At 40.6% G+C, this 26,926-nt stretch overlaps 2 protein-coding genes across 4 annotated transcripts; both read right to left on the bottom strand.

The window, feature by feature from the left end:
- Positions 1-7,387: 7,387 nt before the first annotated feature.
- On the bottom strand, positions 7,388-8,570 carry LOC120425947 (uncharacterized). The gene is made up of 4 exons (XM_039590584.2): positions 8,421-8,570; positions 7,755-8,350; positions 7,587-7,697; positions 7,388-7,526 (listed from the first exon to the last, which is right to left on the bottom strand). The coding sequence occupies exons 1-4, from the start codon at positions 8,556-8,558 to the stop codon at positions 7,388-7,390; spliced, it is 984 nt and encodes a 327-aa protein (XP_039446518.1). The 5' UTR covers positions 8,559-8,570.
- A 4,837-nt stretch (positions 8,571-13,407) lies between these two features.
- On the bottom strand, positions 13,408-23,797 carry LOC120425951 (uncharacterized). Of its 3 annotated transcripts, none has more exons than XM_039590589.2 (4): positions 23,657-23,797; positions 14,058-14,273; positions 13,778-13,974; positions 13,408-13,715 (listed from the first exon to the last, which is right to left on the bottom strand). In XM_039590589.2, the coding sequence occupies exons 1-4, from the start codon at positions 23,708-23,710 to the stop codon at positions 13,433-13,435; spliced, it is 750 nt and encodes a 249-aa protein (XP_039446523.1). In that variant the 5' UTR covers positions 23,711-23,797; the 3' UTR covers positions 13,408-13,432. The 3 variants fall into 3 exon arrangements, with proteins under 3 accessions (XP_039446523.1, XP_039446525.1, XP_039446524.1); XM_039590591.2 differs by lacking the exon at positions 23,657-23,797 and adding an exon at positions 14,341-14,533 and having other exon boundaries at positions 14,058-14,270; XM_039590590.2 differs by lacking the exon at positions 23,657-23,797 and adding an exon at positions 14,341-14,532.
- Positions 23,798-26,926: the final 3,129 nt, after the last annotated feature.

The following is a 26,926-nucleotide window of genomic DNA, read 5'->3' as shown; positions in this document are numbered from 1 at the left end:
ACCCAATGTTACCCATGTTGACGGTATGTTCTAACTGAAACACAATATTGTGCAAAAACATGGCTAAAATCGCTTACCTAATTCGCCGCATGCGTCCGGAGAATCTCTTTTTTACACATAACAAAATGTTACAAACAATAAGGTCGTGTGAAAAAACTGAGAAAATGGTTAAAAAGTTGAACGGACATAATCACTAAGTACAGTCATCCCACATATTCGGAACACCCACAAATTCGGAACACTTTTATGATAATTTGTCAATAGCATGCCAAAAGTAGCTTTTCTGTCGGCCTTACTATTTTTAGAACCTTCATTTGGAAATATCTTGCTATTTCATTAGTAAAAGTAGTACTTTTTTTAACAAAAAACTTCATTCCAAGACTATTTTGCTCAGAGCAGCAAAACACTGCCTCCAAATGGCCTGTTTCATAATGGTGGGATGTTATTGTGCCTCCCACAATTGTGGAACACCTGAATTTAACTGATATTTTCACAAAAAAAAATATCAAACAATGTATAAAACATCACTTAGCTTGAGTTTCATTGGTTTCAGTGTGTGAAGTCATTATTTGGTAATAAATATGTACTCCTGGAGAGAACCAAAGTTTGTTAAAACTCGTAAGAAAAAAGTGTTCCGAATTTGTGGATTTCAAGGGTCAAAGTAATTCTTCAAAAACTTCATATAAAAGTTTAAAATTTCCAGATGTTCGATACAGTATTCGAAAGATCGCAAGAAAAGCTTTCAAATGAAGGTAAAAGTGAATCATAAAGTTCAATTATCGATTTGCTATGATTTTTTGAACATTGGCCGATCTGGAAACCGTTCCGAATATGTGGGATGACTGTACAACGAGTTTTATTAAAAACAATAACAAAAAAAATATTACAGCAAAATACATAATAAACTTTTGATAGAGGTTTAATGAAGGACAAAAAACATATTTGTTTGGAAAAAATGTTTTTTAAATAGAAACTAATTTCTCTTGGAAAAAACTATTTAATTAACAACTCACGAAAGAAAGAATTAGAAAAAATTCAATACCGTTAAACAAAAGAAAAAAAAATGATTTTTAATTTTGCTTTGTGTCACTAAAACTTGATTTGCATAAAAAAAAACATTATTTTTATTTTTTTTGCCTTTCTTACTAAAGAAAGGTATAGGTTTTACTTTATAGCTGGACGTCATTGCCATCTTCGTAAAAAAGACGATTCAGCATGAATTTTAATCGGAAAAATCGCCAAAAAATCACACTGCATTGATTTTCGACGCTCTATCGATTCATCTTGACAGAACTCGTCTATCTCCAACCCTCGAATTTTGAAAAAATAAATTCCGTGGAGATCAAGTGATGTTCGTGTGTGGTAAAATTTTGCCAAATTTGGTGTCGCGTCGTTCTCAGCTCCCCTGAATCCGATTTTGATTCTTCTGAATGCAGATGAAAGCTAGTGTGCTGAACCTAGGCGAGTTACCGCTCAAATTTCGAAATATCCATCTGTTTTCGAATGTGGCCAGACTTTTCAACAAAATACACAGTTTTCAAATGGAAATATGGTCAAAATTTTTCATTTTCATACTTTTTATTTATCTCAATTTTTTTGCATTTTTCTAGCTCTACAACCTCCCAAATTGTCATCGAGATTCATAATTTGGTTCTTGGAGTTAGAGCCATTTGATCAATCAACTATAAGAAAAAATATCCCATAAAAAAGGTAAAAGCCCACCTGGTGACCAACTTTTTTCGTTTCTAATTTTATATGAAATTTCTTTCTACATTCATAGTACAGACCATGAGTGAGCATCTAAAACAAATTTAACATCTATCGGCAATCCCGATCAATTTTTAGAACGATTTACTTTTTGCCTTTCTTACTAAAGAAAGGTATAGGGTTTACTTTGTGGCTGGACATCATTTTCATTTTCGTAAATATGACGATTCAGCATGAATTTTAATTGGAAAAATCGCTAAAAAAATAATACAACATCGATTTTCGACGCTTCATCGCCAAGTCGACATGTTGTCAAGTTGAGCTTCGAATACTGGCGCGAGAATGCTGGCGCATATATGTTGTGGCTAGAGATATACTCGTTTGTAGTAGCTCATATATCGATGTTTCCTACAACATGTAAGATATCGTAGCTTTTCGGTAATTTTTTTCCCTATCCGTTTTTGCATAACTGTCCAATGTTTATGCAAAAACTTTTGTGACATAGGACATTCATCCGGCTACAAACAATGTGTTTCCTGTGTGCTCCTGAAATCACCTTTAAGTAGGCTTCATTTTGTCGTGATTTTGTAATTTTATTTTACAGAGTTCATTGGATTCCAATAGGAGCTCTCTAAGCTTTTCATCGTTTATATCGTTTTCAAAGTTTTCAATGCTGGCGACGCCAATGGCTTTCTACTTACGGTACTCGCGATTTTGTGTGTAGTGGTGCGGTTGTAAAAATAGCTATCTCTGACTCTCTCACTTTCGTAGATGCTGAATGTCAAGCTTCCCAGCACTGTGCGGCACACGCGGTTCACTTGTACCTCGTTTTTGCTTTGCGCCTGCTTTGTTCGGTTTATGGAATCGTACCAAAACTAGAACACCAAAACCGCGGTGTGCGTCGTCACTAGGGACCTATATAGGGAAACGAAATGTTTTGGAAGAAATTTCAAACACCCAAAGTGATTCAAATTTAAGGTTGGAAAACTTGTGGTTTTATTTTGGAGCTGGCGCTTTTCTTGTACCGTAAAACGGGGTGACTTTGATAGCCGGGGTGACTTTGATAGGTTTGCGATTTTTCTGCAAAATGAAGAGTACAATTAAAATACGTACGGAATGGTTCAGAATCATACTGACCATGGTAGAGAAGTGTTCAAAGTACCTCAAGAAGAACTTTGCATAAAATTTTGAAATGTTTAAAAAGTTAGTTAACTATAATTAAGAAAATGTTGATGAAAGTCATTATTTAAAACTTCTCAAAGTGTCATGATTTTCTCAATGAACATGATTTTGAATCGGAAAACGGAATGCATTTTCGGGTTCTTTGGACAATTTTCCACTAGGAGAATGTTAAATAAATTTGTAAATAATAAAAATTATGTGTCCTTGAAACACAATTAAAAAAATCTCCAAATTTATAGGCAATTTCAGTTGAACAAATTTCATGCAAAATGTAAAAACTTGTGATTCGTGCTTTGCATTCAGTTTAAAATGCAACATAAATCGATAATTTTATAAGGGTAATTCTCTACCAACTCACACGAAATCGGGAAAAGTTGCCCCGACCCCTCTTCGATTTGCGTGAAACTTTGTCCTAAGGGGTAACTTTTGTCCCTGATCACGAAACCGAGGTCCGTTTTTTGATATCTCGTGACGGAGGGGTGGTACGACCCCTTCCATTTTTGAACATGCGAAAAATGAGGTGTTTTTCAATAATTTGCAGCCTGAAACGGTGATGAGATAGAAATTTGGTGTCAAAGGGACTTTTATGTAAAATTAGACGCCCGATTTGATGGCGTACTCAGAATTCCGAAAAAACGTATTTTTCATCGAAAAAAACACTAAAAAAGTTTTAAAAATTCTCCCATTATCCGTTACTCGACTGTAAAAAATTTTGGAACATGTCATTTTATGGGAAATTTAATGTACTTTTCGAATCTACATTGTCCCAGAAGGGTCATTTTTTCATTTAGAACAAAATTTTTCATTTTAAAATTTCGTGTTTTTTCTAACTTTGCAGGGTTATTTTTTAGAGTGTAACAATGTTTTACAAAGTTGTAGAGCAGACAATTACAAAAATTTTGATATATAGACATAAGGGGTTTGCTAATAAACATCACGAGTTATCGCGATTTTACGAAAAAAAGTTTTGAAAAAGTTACTTTTTGCGTTTCTCTTTGTTTCGTCGTCCGTGTCTGTCGCGGGTGACCATGAACGGCCATGATCGATGACGACCAACTTTTTCAAAACTTTTTTTCGTAGAATCGCGATAACTCGTGATGTTTATTAGCAAACCCCTTATGTCTATATATCAAAATTTTTGTAATTGTCTGCTCTACAACTTTGTAGAACATTGTTACACTCTAAAAAATAACCCTGCAAAGTTAGAAAAAACACGAAATTTTAAAATGAAAAATTTTGTTCTAGATGAAAAAATGACCCTTCTGGGACAATGTAGATTCGAAAAGTACATTAAATTTCCCATAAAATGACATGTTCCAAAATTTTTTACAGTCGAGTAACGGAAAATGGGAGAATTTTTAAAACTTTTTTAGTGTTTTTTTCGATGAAAAATACGTTTTTTCGGAATTCTGAGTACGCCATCAAATCGGGCGTCTAATTTTACATAAAAGTCCCTTTGACACCAAATTTCTATCTCATCACCGTTTCAGGCTGCAAATTATTGAAAAACACCTCTTTTTTCACATGTTCAAAAATGGAAGGGGTCGTACCGCCCCTCCGTCACGAGATATCAAAAAACGGACCTCGGATTCGTGATCAGGGACAAAAGTTACCCCTTAGGACAAAGTTTCACGCAAATCGAAGAGGGGTCGGGGCAACTGCTGTGTGAGTTGGCGGAGAATTACCCATAAACAAAACTAGTTTTAACAAATTTCAGGCAAAATTCCTACTTTTCAACAATTTCATGTAAAATTTATTAGTATTTTGATAAAAAGCTTATAAACTTAGTTAACTAAATATAAACATTGATTTTTTTTCTTTAAAACTATATCAGCTACTTTAGTGATGGTACATTTAACGTACAAATAAAGTTTGAACATCTTAAATATGATTTTAACAAGAAAAACTATGACTTTCAAAGTCACCCCGTAACTTTAACGTAACTATTTTTCTAAACACTATTGAAAAAACTTTTTATCCAAAATAGTGCATGGACTTTGTGTGGCCTACGTCAGTACATGTTTTAAAAATAATAATCTTGAGAAAAACCTTACCTGTTGGAAAATATTTCAAAAACAAATTGAAATCCTATCAAAGTCACCCCGGTTTACGGTACCGAACAAGCACAAACATAACAAAAACTATCCGATTATTATAAACCACAGTTTTACAATGCATGTGATTGTTATAAATCTATTTTTCTTGGTCAAAATGATTTTAAATTAATTCCGACCTTGCTCTTGCATGGTCTTGTTGCTCGATTGGAACCCCGTTTTGACAGTTCAATTGGAACCCTGAGAGTGACATTTCGCCTCTCCATATAGGCTCTCTAGTCGTCACTGGCGCATGGGAAGCTTGCTATGCTCGCGTTTGTCATAAACGCTTGATTGATTGAAATTATGTACGATTAAAAATATTCTTTTGGTGAAAATTGATTTTTCAATTTCTTTTTGAAATACTCTATAATAATACCTTGCTTTCATCATAAGATTGTTTGTATCATGTCACTTTCTTTTGTGCTGACGTTATAAATAAACAAAGTTGAAGTTATGAATTGAAAGAAGTTGTATTCTTTAGTTTCTCCTGTCTCGTCAGAGGCGCTGGAGCAGAAATCCCACGTTAGAGGAAGGCCATGCCCCGGGGGGCGTAGTGCCAATAGTTTCGTTGTTCGTTTTCGTATTCTTTAGTAAGAAAGGCTCTATCTCACCCCTGGTGGGATTAAATCGGGTTTTCTGATATGTTATGGACTTCTAATGCCAATTTTTCAGTAATTTCTAGGTTATGCAAAAACTCTAAGACCGAGATATGAATTTTTGAATCAAAACGATTTTTTTTTAAATCGAAATGTTGGTCCCAAAAATTTTTCATCTTTATTTTTCAATGCAAATGCAATCAAAAAGTACTTCAGTGAAATTTTGATTAAGTGAACCGTTTTCAAATTTAAACCAGTTTTAGGTAACTTTTTTTTAAATAATCACAGTTTTTCATTTTTTGAAATAAAAACACATGTTTGCCGACTTTTGAAAAAATATCTTTGAAAAGCTGAGAAACTTCTTTATATTTTGCCTTTGCAGCGACCTCAAATTTAAATCATTAAATTTGTCCATTTTTCGAACCTCACCACAGTTCTGACCATGCGCGCTTACGCAAGCATAAATAATTTTACCCGTTGACACGCGTTGCGCGACAAATAATTAAGCTTATGTACAGGTGTGGATCATGAGTCATCCTCACCTGAAAAGCCCTTTATTAATTTTCGCCAATTGTTAGGCAATCAAAAAAATGGTTAAGCTTTCAATTATGAATGTGCGATGTTATTCCACAGGGGAAATTGAGGGTGTGGCTTAACCAAATTCATTGGCATGTTTGTTTAATGGAGAATTCGACCTTCTCATTATTGACTTACATTTTTGAGAATATTTGAGGAACATAATTTTGATATTCCAATAACATAATTTAAAGTTTCACGACAATGGTTCGAACCCATGACTTCCGATTTTGAGGTGTACTCACTACACCATACGGAAAGTCATGAAGAATTGCAGAGGTCTGCATAATTTAATTCATGAGGTTCATCGATGCTTCTCATCAAAACGGACCACTTTTAGTAGAACAAAATTTAGTAGAGTTTTCGGGGACTGACTATAAAAACCCCAAAATTCTTGAGGAGGGCAGTTAGTTCCAGAATTAGTTCCAGTCAGTTCCAGCCAGCTCAACTCCAGTCCAGTTCCAGTTCCAGAAGACGCCCCAGACCAGCCGGACCCGCCAGCAGCCACCAGTAGCAGAGGCCCCAGTCCAGCCGGACTTAGCGGTGGAGACCGCAGTCCGCCGGGACTTAGCCGCCGTGAAGAGTCCGCCGGGACTTAGCCGCCGTGAAGAGTCCGCCGGGACTTAGCCGCCGTGGAGTCAACCAGGGACATAGCAGAGTTCGGGTCTGGCATGGCTCGGCGCAGAGGTCTGGAGGACAAGTCTTGCTTACAACATAGAGAACTGGCTCGACGAAGATCTTAATGCAAAGTGATGTGATCGTGCGCGTAAAAGTCAAGAGTGTTACCGTAAAAAATGTAATCTATAAAAAAAGTGTAATATACAAATAAGCGAAGTTTACTGATCTATTTTGACTACGCATGTAAATATCACAAAAATCCTGAAAGCCTAAACCGCTCGGGCCGTTCACCTTTCTGAACTTTGTTGATTCGACCCTTAGTTGCTGAGATATTGCCATGCAAAACTGGAGTTTTTTTTAAAGGTTCAATAAACCAAATTTCCAATTTTTGCACCCAAACAACAATGTTAAAATATGAAACATTCATGAAATTTTTCAACCATTTCTAAAAAAATACTTTCAAAATGTTTAAATCAAGACTAAAAAGGCGTAATATTGATTGTTTTGCCTTTTTTAAATGCTAGTCTTGACTTAAAAATTGAAAATATTGTTTTAGTGTCTAGTTTTGCATGAGTTTTATTTTTGTTATTTTCATAATTTATTTTTAGATATCTATGGCACAAATTTTCCAAACAACAGTAAATACAATATACTGATCGGGCAGTGCTTGCTGTACTGCTCATGACAATCGAGTCCTTCCTCTCGCATCGCTTTGCTGTACTCATCGTGCAAATCTTCCTTCAGTGGAACACTAAAATTTTATTTAAATATGTATTCTAGCATACATCACAGATTGATTCACGAGCCTCACCTGAACAGAATCCGCACAACGTCCATCACCATTGACTTTCCCGGTGGCATGAGGAAACTTTGCGCCTCACAGATCGCTCTCATGATGCAAGATTTCATCGAGAAGTCGAACCTTAAAGTACACTTTACTCAAAAAATATGTTCTAATGAGGAAAGCAATTGGTCTTACTTGCTACCGATTCCCGTTTCCAGCGTGTGGTACAGCTCACGACGTTCCCGGTAATGGTGGAAGTGCTCCCAGTCACGATGGTGGCTGATGTTGAAGTGATCATCCTCACCGAGATCGTCCTCGTCCTCTGAATCGCTTGAAGATCGCTTCATCCGTGGAATGTACCGATAGCTGTACTGCTGAGATGGATAAGTATTCCAATTGCTTTGGTGCCATTTGTTCAGGTGCTGGTTGTAGGACTCAACCGGAAACCAATCGGAACGGTCCTTGCCGTACCCCGGAGGAACCCACGCACCGGGATGATCTTTCAGGTACTGCTGAACTTCCATCGGCGATAGCTCTTGCCCGTTGTGGTGCTCACTCACCGGGGCTGGAGCAGCTGTAGAAGTTTCCGGCTTTGCGGTTGTAGTTGTGGTTGTCGATGGTGGCGGTGGTGCTGCCGAAGAAGAGTCCGGGAGTATGGCCACCTCACCCAGTCGAAACTTTGAGAAGCGAAAGCGATAATCTGGCAGGGGGTAATACATGTCCAACTCAAGTATGGTAAAGTATCCACCCGGGCCTTTGAAAATCATTGCCTTGTTGCCGGAAGTAGTGAACTGTGAGAATAATATTGTATTTTAGAGCTTTTTGACGTTTCAATGTTTGACCATACAGCTTATAACTCACCAGAAGATTTGCGTTGACGGGAAACAGCAGGAATCGTTTTTTGCGCAAATGAAGCTGATCACTACCAGAGGTATCTGTTCCGTTCAATTCACCACATTCAACCGCTGCACCCCAGTATGCCATCAGGATGATAACCATTAGTTTAGCTAATTTTCTAGCCATTTTTCACTTTAATCACGCTAGACTACTTGTACGCCGCCGATCAATTACCAGCCAAGAGCGGAGGGATTTTGAGCAAAATTGGCTTTTGTTTTGCTTTCTGGAATTAAAACTTTTAATTAGTACAACTTCCATAGTCCGCGACTCATTAGTACCAGGCGAAATGCTCTGCTCTAATTGGGCTCGTGCCTCGTTTTGTTGGTTGTTTTGATTATTGTCTAATATTCGGCTTAGTACGGGAGCGTGCCGATTTGGACCATTGATTTAGATGACTTTGGGCTAGGATGTCCAGAAATGATCTCATGTTCCACAACCGGAAATTTGTTTCAAACCTATTTTTTAACTCTCGTTGTTTAAAAATGGATCCGATTTATTTAAGAATTACCGATTTATACTTGGAATATAAACTGTTTTGAAATAAAAAATACAAAATATATTGCGTAGGTTAGTGATCACCCTACTGTAGCTTATAAACATTTCACTTACGTTTGATTGTAATATTTCAGAAGAATGACATTCTTAAATTTTTAACAATTTCAAGATATTCCATAAATGACACCATTTTCAAGTGATTTGAAGAATAATGAAACAAATATATTAAAAATTACTTAAAAAGGGCTCAACAATCAAATAATCAAATTAAAACTGATTATGACCAAACTATTTTTCCCTCCCATAAGATCACCATGAGCCTCAATCAGTCCAAAATCTGCCATTGACACGTGTCGTGCTGGCAAAAAGGGGCTGTGCGTTCGCGGGAAAGGCCTTTCAAGGATGATAATTGATTTAATTTAAATTCATTCCGGATGAGGTGTACAATTTCTGCCCCGTTTTCGCTTCGACTTTCCGAAGCTTAATCGAGCCATCATTTAATCATTGAATCAAAATGGAAAATAATTGAACTGTCCAGACAGTGAGCGACGACATGACAGGCGAGATAGACAATTGATTGAAATAAAGAGTTGATGGTGAGGGTAAACTGAGGATAATGAATGCTAAACGGCATTACCATAGGAAAATTAGGCTTTCAAAATGATACGAACTGTAGCAACCTGCGCTTACTAACATTCCTGTCCCTTAAAATCGAAATCTTCAAACTGACATGGCAGGCGCCGGTAATGACAAATGAATTGGAGTTTGTGGATTTTTACCTTAATCCTCCTTTGTTTACACCAACTGGTTTGATTTGTGAGCATGACTTTATTGAAATATTACTAAAGCCATAAAAAATTTCATGTTTTTCTTTCAAGCTCGTAGTTGATCAGCGACAGTCACGGATGACGAAACAAAGTGAAACGCAAAAATTAACTTTTTCAAAACTTTTTTTTTCGTAAAATCGCGATAACTTGTGGTGGTTACAGGCAAACCCCTGATGTTTGTATCGGGCCAAACATTCAATATTACGCCCATTTGAAATGTTAGTCTTGATTTAAATTTTTTGAAAATATTTTTTCGAAAAGACCGGAAAATTTCACGAATGTTTCATGTTTTAACATTGTAAATCGGACCTATAGTTGCTGAGATATCGACATTAGAAAATCGTCGCAATCGTGCTAACTTGTCGTACGTGCATTTTGGGCCAAATTGAGTTAAGAACGCCATTTTGTGCAGCTCACTATGCCTCACCTTTTGACCTTCATAGATCTCCAAAATTCGATTTCAATCCTGAGATATTCAACAAAACCCGAAAAAACTCCGTGCATTTTTGTCACTTTACATATGAAAGTAGTTTCAATCTTGTCGTGCTATCTTGTCACTCCATGAAAATTGATGTAAGTGCGACAAAAGGCCAAAGGGATTTCAGGCCAGAAAAGTCAGGATGCGTTTGTCGCACGTACAAGCTAGACTACCGTAAACATTTGTAATTATAACTCGGGACTCCAGCAACCAACTTCAACCAAACTTTGGGACAATGCACAGAATGGTGAGCCAAACAAAACGTGTTTGTTATTGTTTACATTGCGTGCTCTCGTTTTTGAATATTCAAGGTCAAACATTAAAACGCGTTTTTCTCGGAACGTCAAAATGGCGGGTGCGACAAGATAGCACGACGACGTCGAAATGGTGGGTTGTTTGGGTGAGACTTAGAAAACATCAATTTTCCTGTTTTTTAACCTTTGCATCTCTTGGCTCTGACAGCTCCAAGAGTGTAGACGTGTGTGACGTGAGCGCTAAAGGCATCGTGCCTCGGGTTGTTTGACGGATGGAGGTGGAAGAGACCTCCGAGACGGATGATTTTCAACTCATCCCCGGAAATCGGATGCGGAAGAAGACCCCTGAGATCACCGGAGCTGTCGTCGGAGAAGGAAAAGTGGAGCAGAATGTGCTCAATAACAACAAGTTCAGCCCGCTAGCGGAAAACGAAAACAACAACAATGCCAGCCCAGCAGGAGGAGGTGACGCCCCGGCGGTTTCATCACCCGGCCAGTTGGCAGGTAAACAAAAGCAACCACCTTTGGTGGTGAAGAGCACCACGGATTTTTACAAGCTCGTGGCAATAGTGGAAAGTTGTAAATTTGGTTTCAACCCGATTTACAAACTAACCCGATTTGGAACCAAGGTGACCTGCTTCTCTGTCAAAGATTTTGACAAGTTGCATGAGCTCTTCAAGAAGAAGAAAGTGGAATTCTACACCCACGAACGGCGGAGCGAACGAAATCATCGGGTAGTTCTTCGTGGTTTACCTGATGAACTGAAACCGGACGAGGTCAAGTACCTGCTGAAGAGGGATCTGAAGCTGGATGCGCTGGAGGTGCATGCCATCAAACGGAAGGAAAAGTCCACCGTGGACGAAACTCCGTACATTGTGGTCTTCCCCAAGGGATACACCAATCTGAAAAAGCTATCTGCAGTGAAAGTTGTGGCAAGCACTATCATCCGGTGGGAGGCCTACCGGAACAAGCGGCCGAACGTGACCCAGTGCAGGAACTGCCTGCAGCTGGGTCATGGAACCAGGAACTGTCACCTCAAGGGGAGGTGCAACAACTGTGGGGGTCCTCATAAGACGGACGAGTGCAAAGTCCAGGAAGCCGAGCCAAAGCGGTGTGCCAACTGCTCTGGAGCCCACGAAGCCACGGACCGCAGCTGCCCCAAGCGTGCGGACTTTATCCGGAGGCGCCAGCAGGCGTCGAAACCGAAACCGCCGGCAAGGAAGGCGGAGAAGCAGAGTCCAGCAGTTCCGGCGTTTACGCCGGCGGAGTTCCCTCCACTGCCGGGCGCAGTTCCGGACGGAAAATCCAAGGATCGCCCTCGTCCCGCAGGAAGCAGCCAAGGTGGCCCCCGAGACGGTGGAGCCACGGAGAAGGAAGCCGGGGAGGTACTCTACAGTTCAGCTGAGCTGTGGGGGATTTTCTCCGAGTACATCGGCAGGTTCAAGACCTGCAAGACCCGCTTGGACCAAGTAACCCTCGTCAGTTACATGATCTCCAAGTATGGAATTTAAGGAGTTTTTTTTGTTATTTTTTATTGTTTTACTGATCCTCGATCCCAACCTGGTCACAGCACCTAAAAGGACCTAATAAAAATAAGTTGAGAAAAAAAAATAACCTTTGCATGGTAATACATATCTCAGCAACTAAGGGTCGTATCAACAAAGTCCGAAAAAGCAAAATATAGAGAACTTTCTCAGCTTTTCAAAAATATTTTTTTCAATAGTGGGCAAACATGGGCACTATTTTCAAAAAATGAAAAACTGCGACTATTTTCAAAAAAGTTACCAAAAAAAATTATAACTTGGAAAAGGTGCACTTTATCAAAAATTTATTACAGTACTTTTTTATTGCAAATTCGATTTGACATCGATAAATGAAGTTGAAAAATTTTTGCGACCAATATTTCGATTTTTTGAAAAAATCTGTATTGATTCAAAAAATCATAACTCGGTCAAAGATTTTTTGCCCATTCTGGAAATTTCTGAAAAGTTGGCATTTGATGTCCTCTAAAACATATAAAAAAAATAAAAATAGTGTTTTTTTGCAAATCAAGTTTTAGTGACAAAAAGTTAAATTAAAAATCGCCAAATTTTTTTTACCGTGTATCATTTTTTTTCAGTGTAGTCCATATCCATACCTACAACTTTGCCAAAGACACCAAATCGATCAAAAAATTCCTTCAAAAGATACAGATTTTTGAATTTTCACATTTCATTTTTGTATGGACAGCTGCCAAATTTGTATGGAAAATTATATGGACAAACTAATGATGCAAAATGGCTACTTTGGGCATACCGAAGGCACCAAAAAAGTTTCAGCCGGATTAAAAAATACAAAAATTAAAATTAAAGAAAAAAGACCGATTCCGTAGAGAAATCAAATAGCGTCGCGTTTGCTAGGGCCGATTTTTCGAAAAAATGCCAAACTTTGAAGGTCTGTACCGAGCTCCAGGGTTCTCCAAACTTCAATGTTATATACACCAAAAGATGCGCAAGGATCTGGCCTACACGCCAATGATGTTTTTGGTAAACGCATTGGTGGCCAAAGTGCCTCAAAAATAGACATTTTTGAAAAAAAGTATTTTTACGGGTTAAATCCCATTTAAAATTGAAGGGCGGAGCGCCAGCTCCTGTTACGTCCAATCAAGCTCATATTTGGGACTTGGGCTCAGTATGCCCACCGGAACAAACCCCTGAATGCCCGCCAAAAAGTCAATTTTGTTACACTCTACTATGTAATTGCACAATTTTCCTGATAGCCAAATTCTACTTGACTTTGCTTAGTAAATTTCGAAAATTTGTAGAATCGTAGCTGATCAGTTTTTGAAACTCAACATATTAAAAAAAAAAATAACAACAGCAAATGATTTCACAAAAAATGACTCAAAATCGTTCTATAAAACACCATTTATTTCAGTCTCAATCACATAAAGCTGTACGGACTAGCGTACTTGCCGAGGCCCAGCTCGAGCAGCGAAAACCCGCACTCCGGGTACAACGACTGACACATCACCCGGTTCTTGCCCTTCCGGTGGGCCGCGTCGTAGATGCGCGTGTCCTCGTGCTCCATCGACAGCACCTTCGACTTGGGAAAGCTGAACAGCGACCGGAGCATCTCCGCGACCATGTTGGTTCCCTTGCGGCCAAAGTACTGCGAACTTTCGCACAGCGCCCTCAGGATACAGTTGCGACCGTCGTAACCCATGCTGGGGACGACGCGAGAAGTTTGTGTTTGATTACTTTTGCTGAAAAGTTAGTGTTACGTTACCTATTCATGGCCACTTCCAGCTTGTGGTACAGATCCCGGCGGTTTCTGCGCTGGGCCATCGGCTTCGGCATCATCAGGTCCTGCTGGTAGGTCAGGGTCTGGTTCGGCAAGTTGTACGCGATGCCCCAGTTCAACGCCCAACTGAACATCTGGTAGTTGGGATTGCCGTACACTCCGACCGTCATGCACACCGCAACCTGAAGAAAAATCATTTTTTGAATAAGTCACTTTGAGGCTTAGAACTTACGGTAATCATGATTTTACTGTTTAATAAACTTACCGAAAAACTTGCACCTTCGGGAAAAACGACGAATCTCTTCTTTCTGGACAACAGCCCCGACGAATCGGCACCAAGTGAAGCTTCCACCTCCGTTGTGGCGTTGGTCCCCAACTCGGTGATCCACGTGCCATTTGCGGCCAATGCCTGTGACAAACACTGGCCAATCGATGCCAAAACTATCACCAACCATCGAGTCCACCTCAGCTGGTCCTGCTGCTGCAAAATTAGTGAACAGCCATTAAAACTATGTTCCATTACAAACTTCCAACCAACAATTGAGCACCATTTTGGCATGTATCAATTACTCTTCCCAGCTCGCAAAAGTTGGCCCTGCACACAAAACTATAAGTGCTATTGATATTTAATCGTCCAGAAGTTGAGCGCAAACAAGCGCACCAAGTCAGCCACTTTCGGCTGCCGACGTACAGCTTCAACTGCGCGCCGCGAACGGATTCCCCACGCCCAGAAAGCTCTCCAGAGTCCAGAGCGGGAGGAAAAAAAAAGTGCTGAGAATGAGGAGGTTGAGAAATTAAATATTCACCGATCTAGAAAACTGGGAGCGAAAAGCGGGAAGCAAACGGGATGGAAGGAATGATCGATTCAACTAGGAGGCAACGTTTGAGCTTAGAACACCATTTCGTACGATAAGTTTGGTAAAATTTACATAATTTATCTGATTTATGCAGTCCATCAGCATGCATTCGCTTGAATGTAAACTTTGGTACATGTGTTGGCCAAATTATTACAGAATTACTCAAATTAATAAAATCTAACTAAATGCATATCTTAGAAGTATACCGAATCCAACATATTCAATCTCAATTAAAATCGAATAAAAATTGGTCTTTGAAATAAATTGATTTTTCCTGTATTGCATCAGTTCGATGCCTCTGTGATCTCTTATGCTAACTAGAAAGGAAAACCAGCAAGCTTAGTATAAGAGAGCACAGAGGAATCGAGTTGTTAACCTGGGCTAGAGTGGCCCGAGGCAAGTGTGCGCACCTAACAAACAACGTTCTGGTTTCTACTGAAATTTATCGGATCGTTTATTGTTCGACCTTGTTATCAAAAGGAAGCAATATCAATTTCCTTCAAAACGTATTGCCAGAGTTTTTCAAAAAAAAAAAAATAAATAAATAAGTGATTCGAAATATATTTGTGACAAGTAGTTCAATGTTTTGATAATTTGAATTTTAGAAAACTTCATATTTGGGTTATTTGTTTAAAACTTTGATGTTTTTTGCATGGACGCAACTTTTTCATCGTTTCAACATATTTTTGTTATGAATCAATCGATTTGATAATTTTTTTTCTCCATATAAAATTGATTGGGAATTTTAAGTGCGCACACTTGCCCCGTACAGCTCTTTATGTTTGAAAAGGTCATAGAACAACTTAGAGAAACAATACAGTGAATATTTTTTCACTATTTTATTTGCAGTTACTTCAGTTACCAATCTGCAAACCAGTTTTTTTTATTTGGTTAATTTTAGGTGTTTTAAACCTTGTATATCAAACAAGAAATTTACTAAGAAACCAGCGAAAACATTATTTTTGCCCGCAAAAATAATACGCTTAATTTTTTTCGATTTCTTTTTCGCGAGCATACAGCATAACCGTAGACACATTCACCACCCAAATATTGGAAATTTTCATTTCAATTAAAGCCAGAAAAGGCTAGTGCACATTAGGATGTAACAAAAATGACTTTTTAACCGGCATTCAAGGGTTTGTTCCGGTGGGCATACTTAGCCCAAATCCAAAATATGAACTTGATTGGACGTAACAGGAGCTGGCGCTTTTCATTTGAATTTTAAATGGGGTTTAACCCGTAAAAAAAGATTTTTTTCAAAAATGTTATTTTTTGAGGCATTTTGGCCACTAAATCATTGGCGAGTAGGCCAGATCCTTGCGCATCTTTTGGTATATATAACATTGAAATTTGGAGCACCCTGGAGCTCGGTACAGCCCTTCAAAGTTTGGCATTTTTTGAAAAATCGGCCCGGCAAAAAAACCTCGCGCTTCGGTTTACTCTACAAGTACCCCGGAGGTTACCAAGAGCGATCTTAGGTGATACCGGAAGACACACCCCGTAATGGAAAATTCGAAAAATATCGCAAACAAAACACTTGAGAAAATATCAACGGTCCGATTTTAAGGCAAAAGAGCAATTCTCTACAAAATAGGTATTTTTCATGATTTAAATTTTGTTATTTTTAATGCGGCTGAAGTTTTTTTGATACGCCCAAAGAAGCCACTTTTCATCAATAGTTTCTCCAATCTTCCATACAAATTTGGGAGCTGTCCATACAAAAATGATATATTAAAATTAAAAAATCTGTGTCCTTTGAAGAATTTTTTCGATCGATTTAGTGAAGTTGTATGTATTTATAAGAAATAAAATGAACGAACGAAAAAAAATGATACACATATTTTTTTTGATGATTTTTAATTTAACTTTTTGTCACTAAAACATGTTTTGCAAAAAAAACCACTATTTTAATTTTTTGATATGTTTTAGGGGACATTATATGCCAACAATTCCTAAATTTTCCGAATGTGCAAAAAATCTTTGACCGAGTTATGAATCAAAAGAAAAACTGATTTAAAAAAATAATCGATATATTGATAGCAAAAAAAAAAATATCTTCATTTTCGATGTAAAATTAAACTTGCAATCAAAAAATGCTGTAGTGAAATTTTGATGAAGTGCACCAGTTCAAGTTAGGCCGTTGCATTTTTTTTTTCAATGTTTATGTCACCCCTCCCCCTTCAAAGTCGGCCTGAAATCAGGGGGCAAAAACTATTTTTTCGAATAACTTCAAAATTTTAGTGAAAATTAAAGTTTAATCAACTGAAAACCAGTTAAAATGCATTTTCCTGCGTTTATAATCATATTTGCCATGCTTGAACTTCTTTGAAAACATTTTGAACTTTCATAAAATACCAATGAACAGTCCAGCGAAAAGTTTTTTTTTTTCGCGAAAAAAAATCCGTCGATACCTCGATATTTTGAACACTATAATGATTGGAAAGCAACTGGGCGCGTGTAAAATGCATTTCAAAATACTTTTTTCATCCAACTGTTGATACCTAGTCTTGTCATTTATTTTTTTTTTTGCCCCTCCCCCCTCCCCCGCCTCGACTTTGGTCAGAGCCGAGGGACATAAACTTCAAAAAATATTTGCAACGGCCTTTAAAGCCATTTTTAGATAAGTGTTTTGAAAATAGTCGCTGTTATTCCCATTTTTAAATAAGGCCCATGTTTGCCCACTTCTGAAAAAAAATGTTTTTGAAAATCTGAGAAAAATCAAGACTGTCATTTTAAAAGGGCGTAAAATTAAATTTTTGGCCCTTTTGGTATGTTAGCCTTGATTTAAAATTTTTGAAAATATTGTCTTCGAAAAGATCGGAAAATTTTAAAAATATTTCATATTTCAACATTGAAAATCGGACCATAAGTTGCTGAGATATCGACATTAGAAAATGGCGGGATGTTTGGGTGAGACTTATAAAACATCAATATTCCTGTTTTTAAAACTTTGCATGGCAATATTTTAGCTGCTAAGGGTTATATTGACTAATTTCAAAAAGAAAAGTATGGAGAATTTTCTCAGATTTTCGAAAATATTTTTTTTATAAAGTGGGCAAACATGGGTACTAACCTTAAAAAAAAATTGCTGCACTATTTTCCAAAAAGTAACCTGAAAATGGCTATTACATAAAATCGGTGCAATTTATCAAAAATCTCAGTACTGTACTATTTGATTGCAAATTTGATTTTTATTCGAAAAATGAAGTTGAAATATTTTTGCGATCAATATTTTTTTTTTTTTTTTGAAACGAGTCAGTATAATTTCAAAAATTCATAACTCGGTCAAAGATTTTTTGCACATTCTGGAAATCTTTGAAATTTTGGCAAATGATTTTTTTTTTTTTTTTATGAAGATTTTTTTTTTTTTATTTTTTATATATAAAATATTGTTTATTTGACGTTTCTTAAAATTAAACAGTAAATTTGATAACCTATATTCGAATATGCTAAACGTATAAGAGTTTCACTTGTACTGGTGTGTTGTAGTTCGGCCGGTGAATCGTTGATCGTTGTCCCTCGCCGGGATGCTTGCTTGATCCGAGGGGATGGGGGGTTACCCCTTTTGCGTCCTCTTCCAGGGGTCTCAGGAGCCCGGAGGGTTGTCCCTATTCCACTCCTCCAAAGACTTGTGGTTAGGGGGACCCCGGGTCTCCCGAGCACCTCCGTGGATTCTTCGCTGGTGCGTTGGTGTCGATGCCAGGCGCCCCGGAGGAGCCGGAGGTTGTTCCCTGTTCCACTTTAAATGTAGCTTGTGGTCAGGGGGGCCCCGGGACCTCCGGGCGCGTCAGTGGTTACACCACGCTGCTTAGGAGCGGATCAGGCTGAGCTCAAAGTCAAGAGCGGCTACATCGATCGCAGTTGTTGAACAGTTGTCAACAAAGACGATGTAGTTGATAAAATTCTTAAGCAATTTTGCTCTTTCTTCGTCTGCAATCCCGTTTAAAACTGGCCTGAAGAGTTCACCGAAGGAAAACTGTTGCCTTCCTCCGACAATCGCCGTCAGCCTTCGCTGTGTTTGCGCCCAGGCCGCTGCCACGCGCTGGCATTCGCTGAACTTATGCGTCAGCGTTTCCTCGTTCGCCGCGCAGTGCTGGCAGTTCGGGCCGTCTGCACGCTGAATCACGTGCATCAGCCGTCGGTGCTCCGTCTTCTCGTTCACCAGCAAATACAGCGCGCTGCGTTCGCCGGAAGTTAGTCTCCGAGACGAGATATTTTTCCACAGTCGCTTCCAGTTGTGGTTCGGTTGTTTCATTTCGACCCTGGGCCGCTCCGTTCCGTCCAGGAAGTGCTGGTTGATTAGATCGCTGGAGGGGAAGTTTTGGATGTGGGCGGGGAGCAAGGGCGTTTGCTCGCAAAGGAGTTTTAGGCAGGGAAGGCTTGTCGGGGGAGGAATAGCTCGGTCTAGGAAGGATTTATAGTAGGGAAGGGAATCGATCTCTTGGAGGTGGCGATTTATGCAAAGTGCTTTGCATTTTATCGCCGGTAGTTGCAGCTTCAGCCCGCCGTCTTCGCGGCGTCGCGCCAGCTGCTGCATTGGGACGCGCGCTGGGAGGCCCCGGAACAGGTACGTCCCCATCGTCGCTGTCAGCTTCGCCACGTGCACCTGGTACGGTGGAAGAGTTGACGCCAAGTACCAAACCTTGGACGTAATAAAGGTGTTCAATAGAATCACCTTCTGCTGTAGCGTTAGGCTGCGCATCGAGTGCATCCAGATTAGTTGCGCCACCTTCGTCACCTGCGCATCCCAGTTTAGCTTGATCATCAGGCGTATCGAGTTGGCGAAGAAAATGCCAAGCACTTTCACCTTCTCGACCGTTCGCAGCCAGGGAACGACCAGCGGTCTCCCTTCGACGCGCCCCACGTCGATTGCAACGGTTTTCTGTCGGTTTAGGCGCGCGCCCGCGGCTATTTCAAAACGACCAAACAGCTGATTGATTGCCTCAATCTTCTGCGTCGATGTTACTACCACCGACACATCGTCTGCGTAAGCAACGCAGAGATCCCCATGCATACAGATACGTTCAAGTTCGACCAACAGTGGATGCATGTATAGGGAGAACAACACCATCGAAAGTGGGTCCCCTTGACGAACAGATTTTTTTATATCAAACCGTGGGGACAAAAACCCATTGAGAAGAATACGAGATCCAGCACGGGAGAAATGTCTCTCCAGCAGAGACACGAATTCAGGGTTGATCCCGAGAGAGAGCATCGTGCGGTAAAGGAAGGGTAGTGATACTCGATCGAAAGCGTGGTCGAGGTCAAAAGAGATCAACTTACCCTTTACCTTTCGGGCCAGCAGACTGGCGATTCGGTCCTTCAGCGCGAGAGTTGCCTGGAAGATGCTCCGGTGCTCTCCGCACTTCTGCGAGGCGGTGAGAACGTTGTGTTGTTGCAGCACTCTGGTCAATCGTTGCCGCATGATACGGCTGAAGACTCGGCTGTCTGTATTGCACAGACTGATGGGACGATACGAGGAGATGTTCTCTGCGCTCCGGCCGCTCTTTTTCACGAGCACGATGGTCCCTTCGGAGAATTCTGCTGGTACGGGCGCCACCAGCAGTTCATTCATCACCGCGTGCAGTTCGCGGTAGATGACGTCGAACGCCCAGTTTAAGAACTCGGCAGTTAGACCATCGCCCCCTGGTGATTTACGCTTGGGGCTCGTAATTATTGCTAATTTGATCTCCTCAAGCGTGATCTCTTCCACGAGACTCGCGTTCGTGTCATCGTCGGCGGGGATAATCCTCTCGCAACCGATGCCGGCGTCGATCTGTGGTGCTCCCGCGGGGTCTGCGGCGTACAGCTCTGTAAAGTACTGAAGCACGTGCTGCTCAATTTCGGGTTGTGTTTGCAGAACTTCGTCGCGCGCATTTTTAAGGCGCGTGATCGTCGTCTTCTTTCTTCGTCTTTCCCCCAACTGGAACGTGGACAGGCTCTCGCCGGCAACGCGGGTTTCGTTGACGCGCGCAAAATTCTGCGAAAATTCGCGCTGTAACGTCAGCATCTGTGCCTTCACGCGGTGGATGGTGGTGAGCATGGCGGGATTTTGGTAGTAGGCATCGTACGCCTCACGTAATTCCGCGTACAGCTGCTGGTGCCGCGCTTGGTGGACACGGTAGACTTCGTTCGACTTCCACTTGAAAAAGGATTTTATTTTTGGTTTTGCGAACGAAGTCCACCAGTCCAGCGCAGTTCGGTACCGGTTGCGCTGGCGCGTCCAGTACTGCCATCGTACGGCGAACTCTTCTTTATTCTCCTGAGTCAGGAGGTGGGGGCGCAAACTCCAAAACCCGCGGCCGCATTCGCCACCGAGGTGGGGGAGGCAGATTCGCACCGTCAGCGCTTTGTGGTCCGTGAATGAACACACATGTGTCGTGGCAGTTCTCAGCTGATCGCACAGTCCCGCGCTCACATACACACGGTCGAGTCTGGATTCGGCGTTGTGTACGATGTACGTGGGTGCGTGTGTATTGGGATGCAGCTTCAGCCACACGTCGTGCAGTTGTATTTGCTGGACGGCCGTCTGTAGCGCGGCGCTCGGGTTTGAGCTCGTGGAATCGCACGGTCGTAGCACGCAGTTAAAATCGCCTGCGAGGACGATGTGATCGGTGTTGTGCCGAAGGTAGTACGCGAGCGTACCGTTGAAGAAGCGTTCTCGCTCAGCACGGAGTGCGGTACCCGACGGAGCGTAGACATTGCAGAGCGTTGTGTTTTGGACACGCAGCGCAATGAGGCGGCCGTCCAAACTCTTCTCGACGTGGCTGTATCCAATTTGCTCTTTTAGAGCGATTGCGGTTCCGCGCCTGGCGTGGTCCACGTTGAAGATAATGTTGAAACCGGGAATCGTGAGACGCTCGTTTTCAATTTCTTGCAGAAACACGATGTCGAGTTCTTGTGTACGGACGAAGCTTCGCAGGGCGTCAACCTTTGTGGCGTTGGTGATGTTGTTGATATTTACGGTTGCAAGGTTGTAAGACGAGAAATCGAAAATTATATTTCCTCTTCCTCGTCTTCCTCGTCTTCGTCGTCGTTGGCGTCGTCGTTGTATTTTGGTTTTTTACCCTTTGGGCGAAGTTTTCTGCTGCTGGTCGACGAGTCGGTGTCATGGCCATCGGATTTGTCACGGCCAGATTTTTTAAAACCTGCACCTCCAGCGGGGATAAGCCCACTGCCCGATGGCTGCACGTCCGCGGGTGGGGGCATCAAAAGAGATGAGCCGTTTCCCTCGTCGGTTGGTTTTGTTTGGAAGTTGTCCGAAATCAGCTTGGACTTACCACCGCTCGGCTTCAACTTCCCGCCATTTGGTTTCAGTTTGGGTTGCTTCGGGTTGATCGGTTGCTGCGGGTTGAGCGGCTGCTGCTGGTCGGCCGGTTGCTGCGGGTTGAGCGGTTGCTGCGGCATCGCCGGTTGTTGCGGCTTCGCCGGTTGTTGCGGCTTCGCCGGTTGCTTGACGGCGTCGGCAAAAGTTTTTTGCACAAGCAATTTTTTGTTCTGCACACAACCCACGCCTATGTGGAGGTAGTCGTGGCAGTGTTTACAGGTGCTCCGTTGCCCATAATATGAGCACTTGGTCTCTTCGCCATTGATAATTATCCAGGATGCAATGTTCTCCCGTACAACCATCTTGGCTAAGCGGACACCTGTGTAGGCCCCGGCGAATTCCTGGTCGTCGCCGAGTTGTTCCTCGTAGACATCACGCACATCGCCGTAACGCTCGAGAAACTTTGCGACGTCGGCGTTCGACACGTCAGACGATAGGTCGAACAGCTTCACTAGCACTGTTCCGTCTTCAATGGTGATGGTCACCTGGTGTTGTTTTTTGTCGCTTCCGGTCAACTCATGGGCTTTGCCATGTTCCTCGCATACCTTAAGGGCAAGGGCGAGGTCAGCGACCGTCACGAAGGTTACCCCAAGGGTATGGCTGGTCTGGATGCGGATCACTTCTCCACGTTTCAGTCCGAGTTTTTCGGCGCAGAATTTCTGCGCCTTCTGCAATCCCGGCTTGTTTGGAAGATCACCATAATCGATGCGAATCGTGTTTTGTCTTCCCATTTTTCAGCACTCGCGACGAGATCGCGACGCGTGATTGGAAGAGTACAAAAGAAAAAAAAAAGGCACAATGGTTCGGTCGACTTCTGCCCGGCGGAGAAAAAACTAAACGCGTCTACTCGCGGCAGAGGTGTGACGCTGAGTGAAATGATGTCCCCTAAAACATATAAAAAATAGTTTTTTTTTTTGCAAATCATGTGACAAAATGTGAAATAAAAAATTTCCAATTCTTTCTTACCGTGTTTCATTTTTTTCAGTGTAATGACAGATGCTACCGTGTATCATTTTTTTCAGTGTAGTCCTTATTCATACCTTCAACTTTGGCGAAGACACCAAATCGATCAAAAAAATCCTTCAAAAGATACAGTTTTTTGAATTTTTATACATCATTTTTGTATGGACAGCTGCCAACTATGCATGTAAAATTATATGGACAAACTAATGATACAAAATGGCTTCTTTGGGCATACCGAAGGCACTAAAAAAGTTTCTTGACCGAAATCTCAGGTTATTGCTCACATGCTAAAAATGATTCTAAACGCAAGAAAAAGCATTTCAATTTTATCTCAGTTGATTAGACTTCTAATTCCAATAAAACATTGAAATTTTTTGAAAAAAATTGTCACCTCATTTTTTGGAACGTTTTAGAACGTTGTTGGAAAAATATTTGAATGGGCCTTAATAAACTTTGAGTATAATTTCTGCTAGAGTTCTTGATAGATTTTGGGTTGTCAAAACTTAGTTACGGGTTACTAGAATCATTTCTCTGGATTAGCAAGTTTTTCTGCAAATATTAGCAAAATCAAACCAGTGAATTCCTTTTGCTTATTTGACGCTGGATCCACTTTCCGTGATCTCACTGGAATTTATTACTATGTTTGTTAAAAATGAACACAAACAAGTATTAGTTGCAATACTTGTCTCATTTTATTCTAATAAAATAAAAACATACCGCACAGCAAAGAAAGGCAAAAAATCCCGCTCGGAAAACTTTGCTTTCATCCATCAATTAGAACCCTGGCGCAGCGGGCAGGCAATGGAAAGCTCTCGATTTAAAATAATTTCTCACGTGCTCGACTTTCTCGTCTGACTTTGGCCGGGGACTGTGACCTGTTGGTTAGCAGGTGAAATGTGGCGGTGTGTGTGTGTGTGTAATGAGTTCGAACCTCTCGCTTTGGCAAGTGCCCTCGAATGGCAAAAGGTGATAATTATAGCCATTCATCACTGCTGGCTGCTACCTTGCACTACCTGGTGCCAACCGCCACGATTCTGATCCGTCCGCGGAAGAATCGAGCCGGATGGTGGGGGAATGACGATGTTTTTTTTTACTTTTGCTCGCTTGTTTTCTTTAGCCCAGAAGTAGGTAATCTAGATTGTTGAGGGAATTACCGTTTCAATTAGCGTACCCACCAGATCCAGCGTAAACAAGTGGAAAGTAGAGAGAGTATGGATTTGTCATGGCGTAAGGCAAACAAGGCTTTTACTTGATAGAGCTAATGATATCTGAAAAGGCTGGGATTAGTTAAAGAACTTTTTGTTCAACATTAGTCGATTGAAAAGTGAATGTATCAAACATTTCATACATTTTTATATTTTAATAAACGATTTGAAAAGCCCGTCATATTTCCAACAAGTTTGTCTCTTATCACTATTTGATTCAATGCAACGGCTTTGAGACACAGCAATGTTTAAATTACCTTATACCAAAATATTTAAATAACATACGCCCTTCTCAAATGTCATTTTCGAGAGCTCGAGTGCTCCATATACAAAAGTTGCATTGATATCGAAGAGAGTCGTTTGAACAAGTACCTGAAAAATACTGTTTTGAGCTGAAAATGCTCTGCATCAAAATTGATGATTTTTTTTTGTATGTTACAGTCCAGACTCTATTATTTGTAGGCCTCGGAAAACCTTCACTTCGGATAATCGAATCACAAAAAAAAACTAACTTAATTCACCTTTGTGGTTCATCCCTTCCTCACTGTTCACAAACAGTGGGTGACTTGATGAAACACACACATTTGAACACAAATTACAAAAATATATAAAAAAAAAATCAAACCAACCACATTAACGACCCCCGGGTCTTTTGTGGTCTCTATTGCAAGTTTCTGCTCGAACCTAGGAGTCCGAAGGCTTGAATGGGGAGAGCACCCAAACCTCTTTTTACTCCAAGGAACCTTCCACCCTAGTGTTTGAACTGACGACCTTTGGATTGTGAATCCAACCGCCGCCAGCGATTCCACCGGAGTAGGCTTGGTTTGGTGTGTTGTTTGTACTTATGGCATGGAGACGACTCCTACACCTGGACTGACTTAACGGCCTAACAACCAAGGCCGGGACCGACATTTTACTTCCTCATCCGATGGAAGGTTGGAGCAGATGGGAATCGAACCCAGAATCATCCGCTTACAAAGCGGACAGCGTAACCATTCGGCCACACACTGCCACTAACATATTACATATTTATTAGATCCGGAAAAAAGGTGCATAAATATCACTTAAGTGATCGTAACTCGAGACAGGTTTGCCAGATCATCAATGTTTTAGACTCGTTTGAATGGTCTTTCGATTACCTAACCAACGATGGGTCGGTTGATAGATCCGGACATAGTTTACTTACATTTATGTGAGATCCGGATATTTGTGATAACACATTTTTATGTAACTTTTGAAGTACTTATCAAAATTTAAAATAATTTCAAATAACTCAAAAGCGATGTATGGGACCCTAAACCGAGTCGAATACGACCAGTTTGAACAAAACGGTTAAGCCAGTAACTAAGTAAGAATTTGTGTCACACACACACACACACACACACACACATTTGTTGAGTTTTTCGATTCGATTCGAGCCGATTTATACATGAAAGCGGGTCTACGACGTTTCTGAAAGAAGTTCATTTTCCAAGCAGCATTTTCATCAATTTTGAGTGCACTTTGGTTCAAAATCGTGTCCATCCAGTACTTTTTTCGAGAAATCAGTAGGAAATCCAATTTTTTTTCACGAAAGATTAACACATAGCCTTATGTGTAGGTCAAACTTCAAATACATTTTTCTCAGCATGCTGTTTTTGCATATGAGACATTTATGCGAAAATGGGCAGTAAACTACTCTAAAATCATTTGATTTTTTTAATTTTTTCGAAAAATCGAACTTCAGATAATCGAAACTTCAGATAATCGAAACTTCAGATAATAAAAACTTCAGATAAACGAATCTGGAATGTGCAACAATTTTATAACAAGGTGGAGCGAATGTGTTAAAAAAATAAACAAGTACTATTTAAAAAAACAGCATTTTTGTTTTGTTTGTGAAACATTTAGAACAAACTGCTGCAAAAGTCATTGTTGATTATATTTAAGGAATCCCTTATCGAAAAACTTGATTTATCAATTTAAACTGGTATCAGCAACTGACTCAGTTTGATACAACGTAGTTAGTAGGGTTTACAAAACATTTTTTCAAAGAGATAAAAAAAAATCGACATAGAACATTGAAAATTATTCTGTTTGTTCGCGAGTGACTCATATACACTCAAACCCCGATGGTTTGACACCAACTGTTGTCAAACGAGTGGGATCAAGTTTTATTTTGACACCACTTTTACACGGAGTTCACACACAATACCAAACGTTTGTTTGATAGTGTGCGTGAACGCCGTGTAAAAAGTGACAGTTCGTCACTTTTTAGTTTGACTTTGACCAACCAACGGGGCACAAACTAAAAAAGTGTCAAACGAAAAAGTGACCAACAGGGGGTTTGAGTGTATAAAGAAACATTGTTTGAACTTCTGTCAAACTTTTCTCACCCGCCTCCAACCAGCAACTTTTCTCAGATTCCGTTTTGTACGGATGTTCGAACACAAACCCAAGTGCGCGGTGCCGAGCTCCCGTGGCCTAGTGGTACGGGTTTCACTTTGTAAGCGGAAGGTCGATGGCTTAAAACCCATCTGGCGAGGCAAAAGGGGTAGGTGGCTGTCGAGAGGGGATTTCGATTAATGTGGGAATTGACTTAGTCAAGTCCCAAACCTCCCCAAATCCCATCCCATCCAATCTCTTGGACGATCTGTTGGCGACTGAGTCTGAGCGTCGAAGAACTCTGTAGTAGTATAACAAATAGTATAACTTTTTTTAAATGTTATTAGTTTGTTATTACAATACACGGCGTGTTTTCTGGGCAACCTTAAAGAGAAAAAATAGTTATCGCAACTTTCGA

Source organism: Culex pipiens, chromosome 3 (assembly GCF_016801865.2).
Source record: "Culex pipiens pallens isolate TS chromosome 3, TS_CPP_V2, whole genome shotgun sequence".
Taxonomy (NCBI): Eukaryota; Metazoa; Arthropoda; class Insecta; order Diptera; family Culicidae; genus Culex; species Culex pipiens.
Note: the sequence above shows the minus strand (reverse complement) of the source record. Positions and strands in the feature narration are given on the sequence as shown.

Bases quoted from the DNA above. Each gene is read 5' to 3' on its own strand.
- LOC120425947 (XM_039590584.2), bottom strand. From the start codon at position 8,558: ATGGTTATCATCCTGATGGCATACTGGGGTGCAGCGGTTGAATGTGGT. The intron at 8,351-8,420 runs GTGAGTTATAAG...TTATTCTCACAG, and splicing joins CCGTCAACGCAAATCTTCTG to TTCACTACTTCCGGCAACAA. The intron at 7,698-7,754 runs GTAAGACCAATT...GTGTACTTTAAG, and splicing joins GAAACGGGAATCGGTAGCAA to GTTCGACTTCTCGATGAAAT.
- LOC120425951 (XM_039590589.2), bottom strand. From the start codon at position 23,710: ATGGATGAAAGCAAAGTTTTCCGAGCGGGATTTTTTGCCTTTCTTTGC. The intron at 14,274-23,656 runs GTATGTTTTTAT...CTAATTTTGCAG, and splicing joins TTGCCTTTCTTTGCTGTGCG to CAGCAGGACCAGCTGAGGTG. The intron at 13,716-13,777 runs GTAACGTAACAC...CGTCGTCCCCAG, and splicing joins CTGGAAGTGGCCATGAATAG to CATGGGTTACGACGGTCGCA.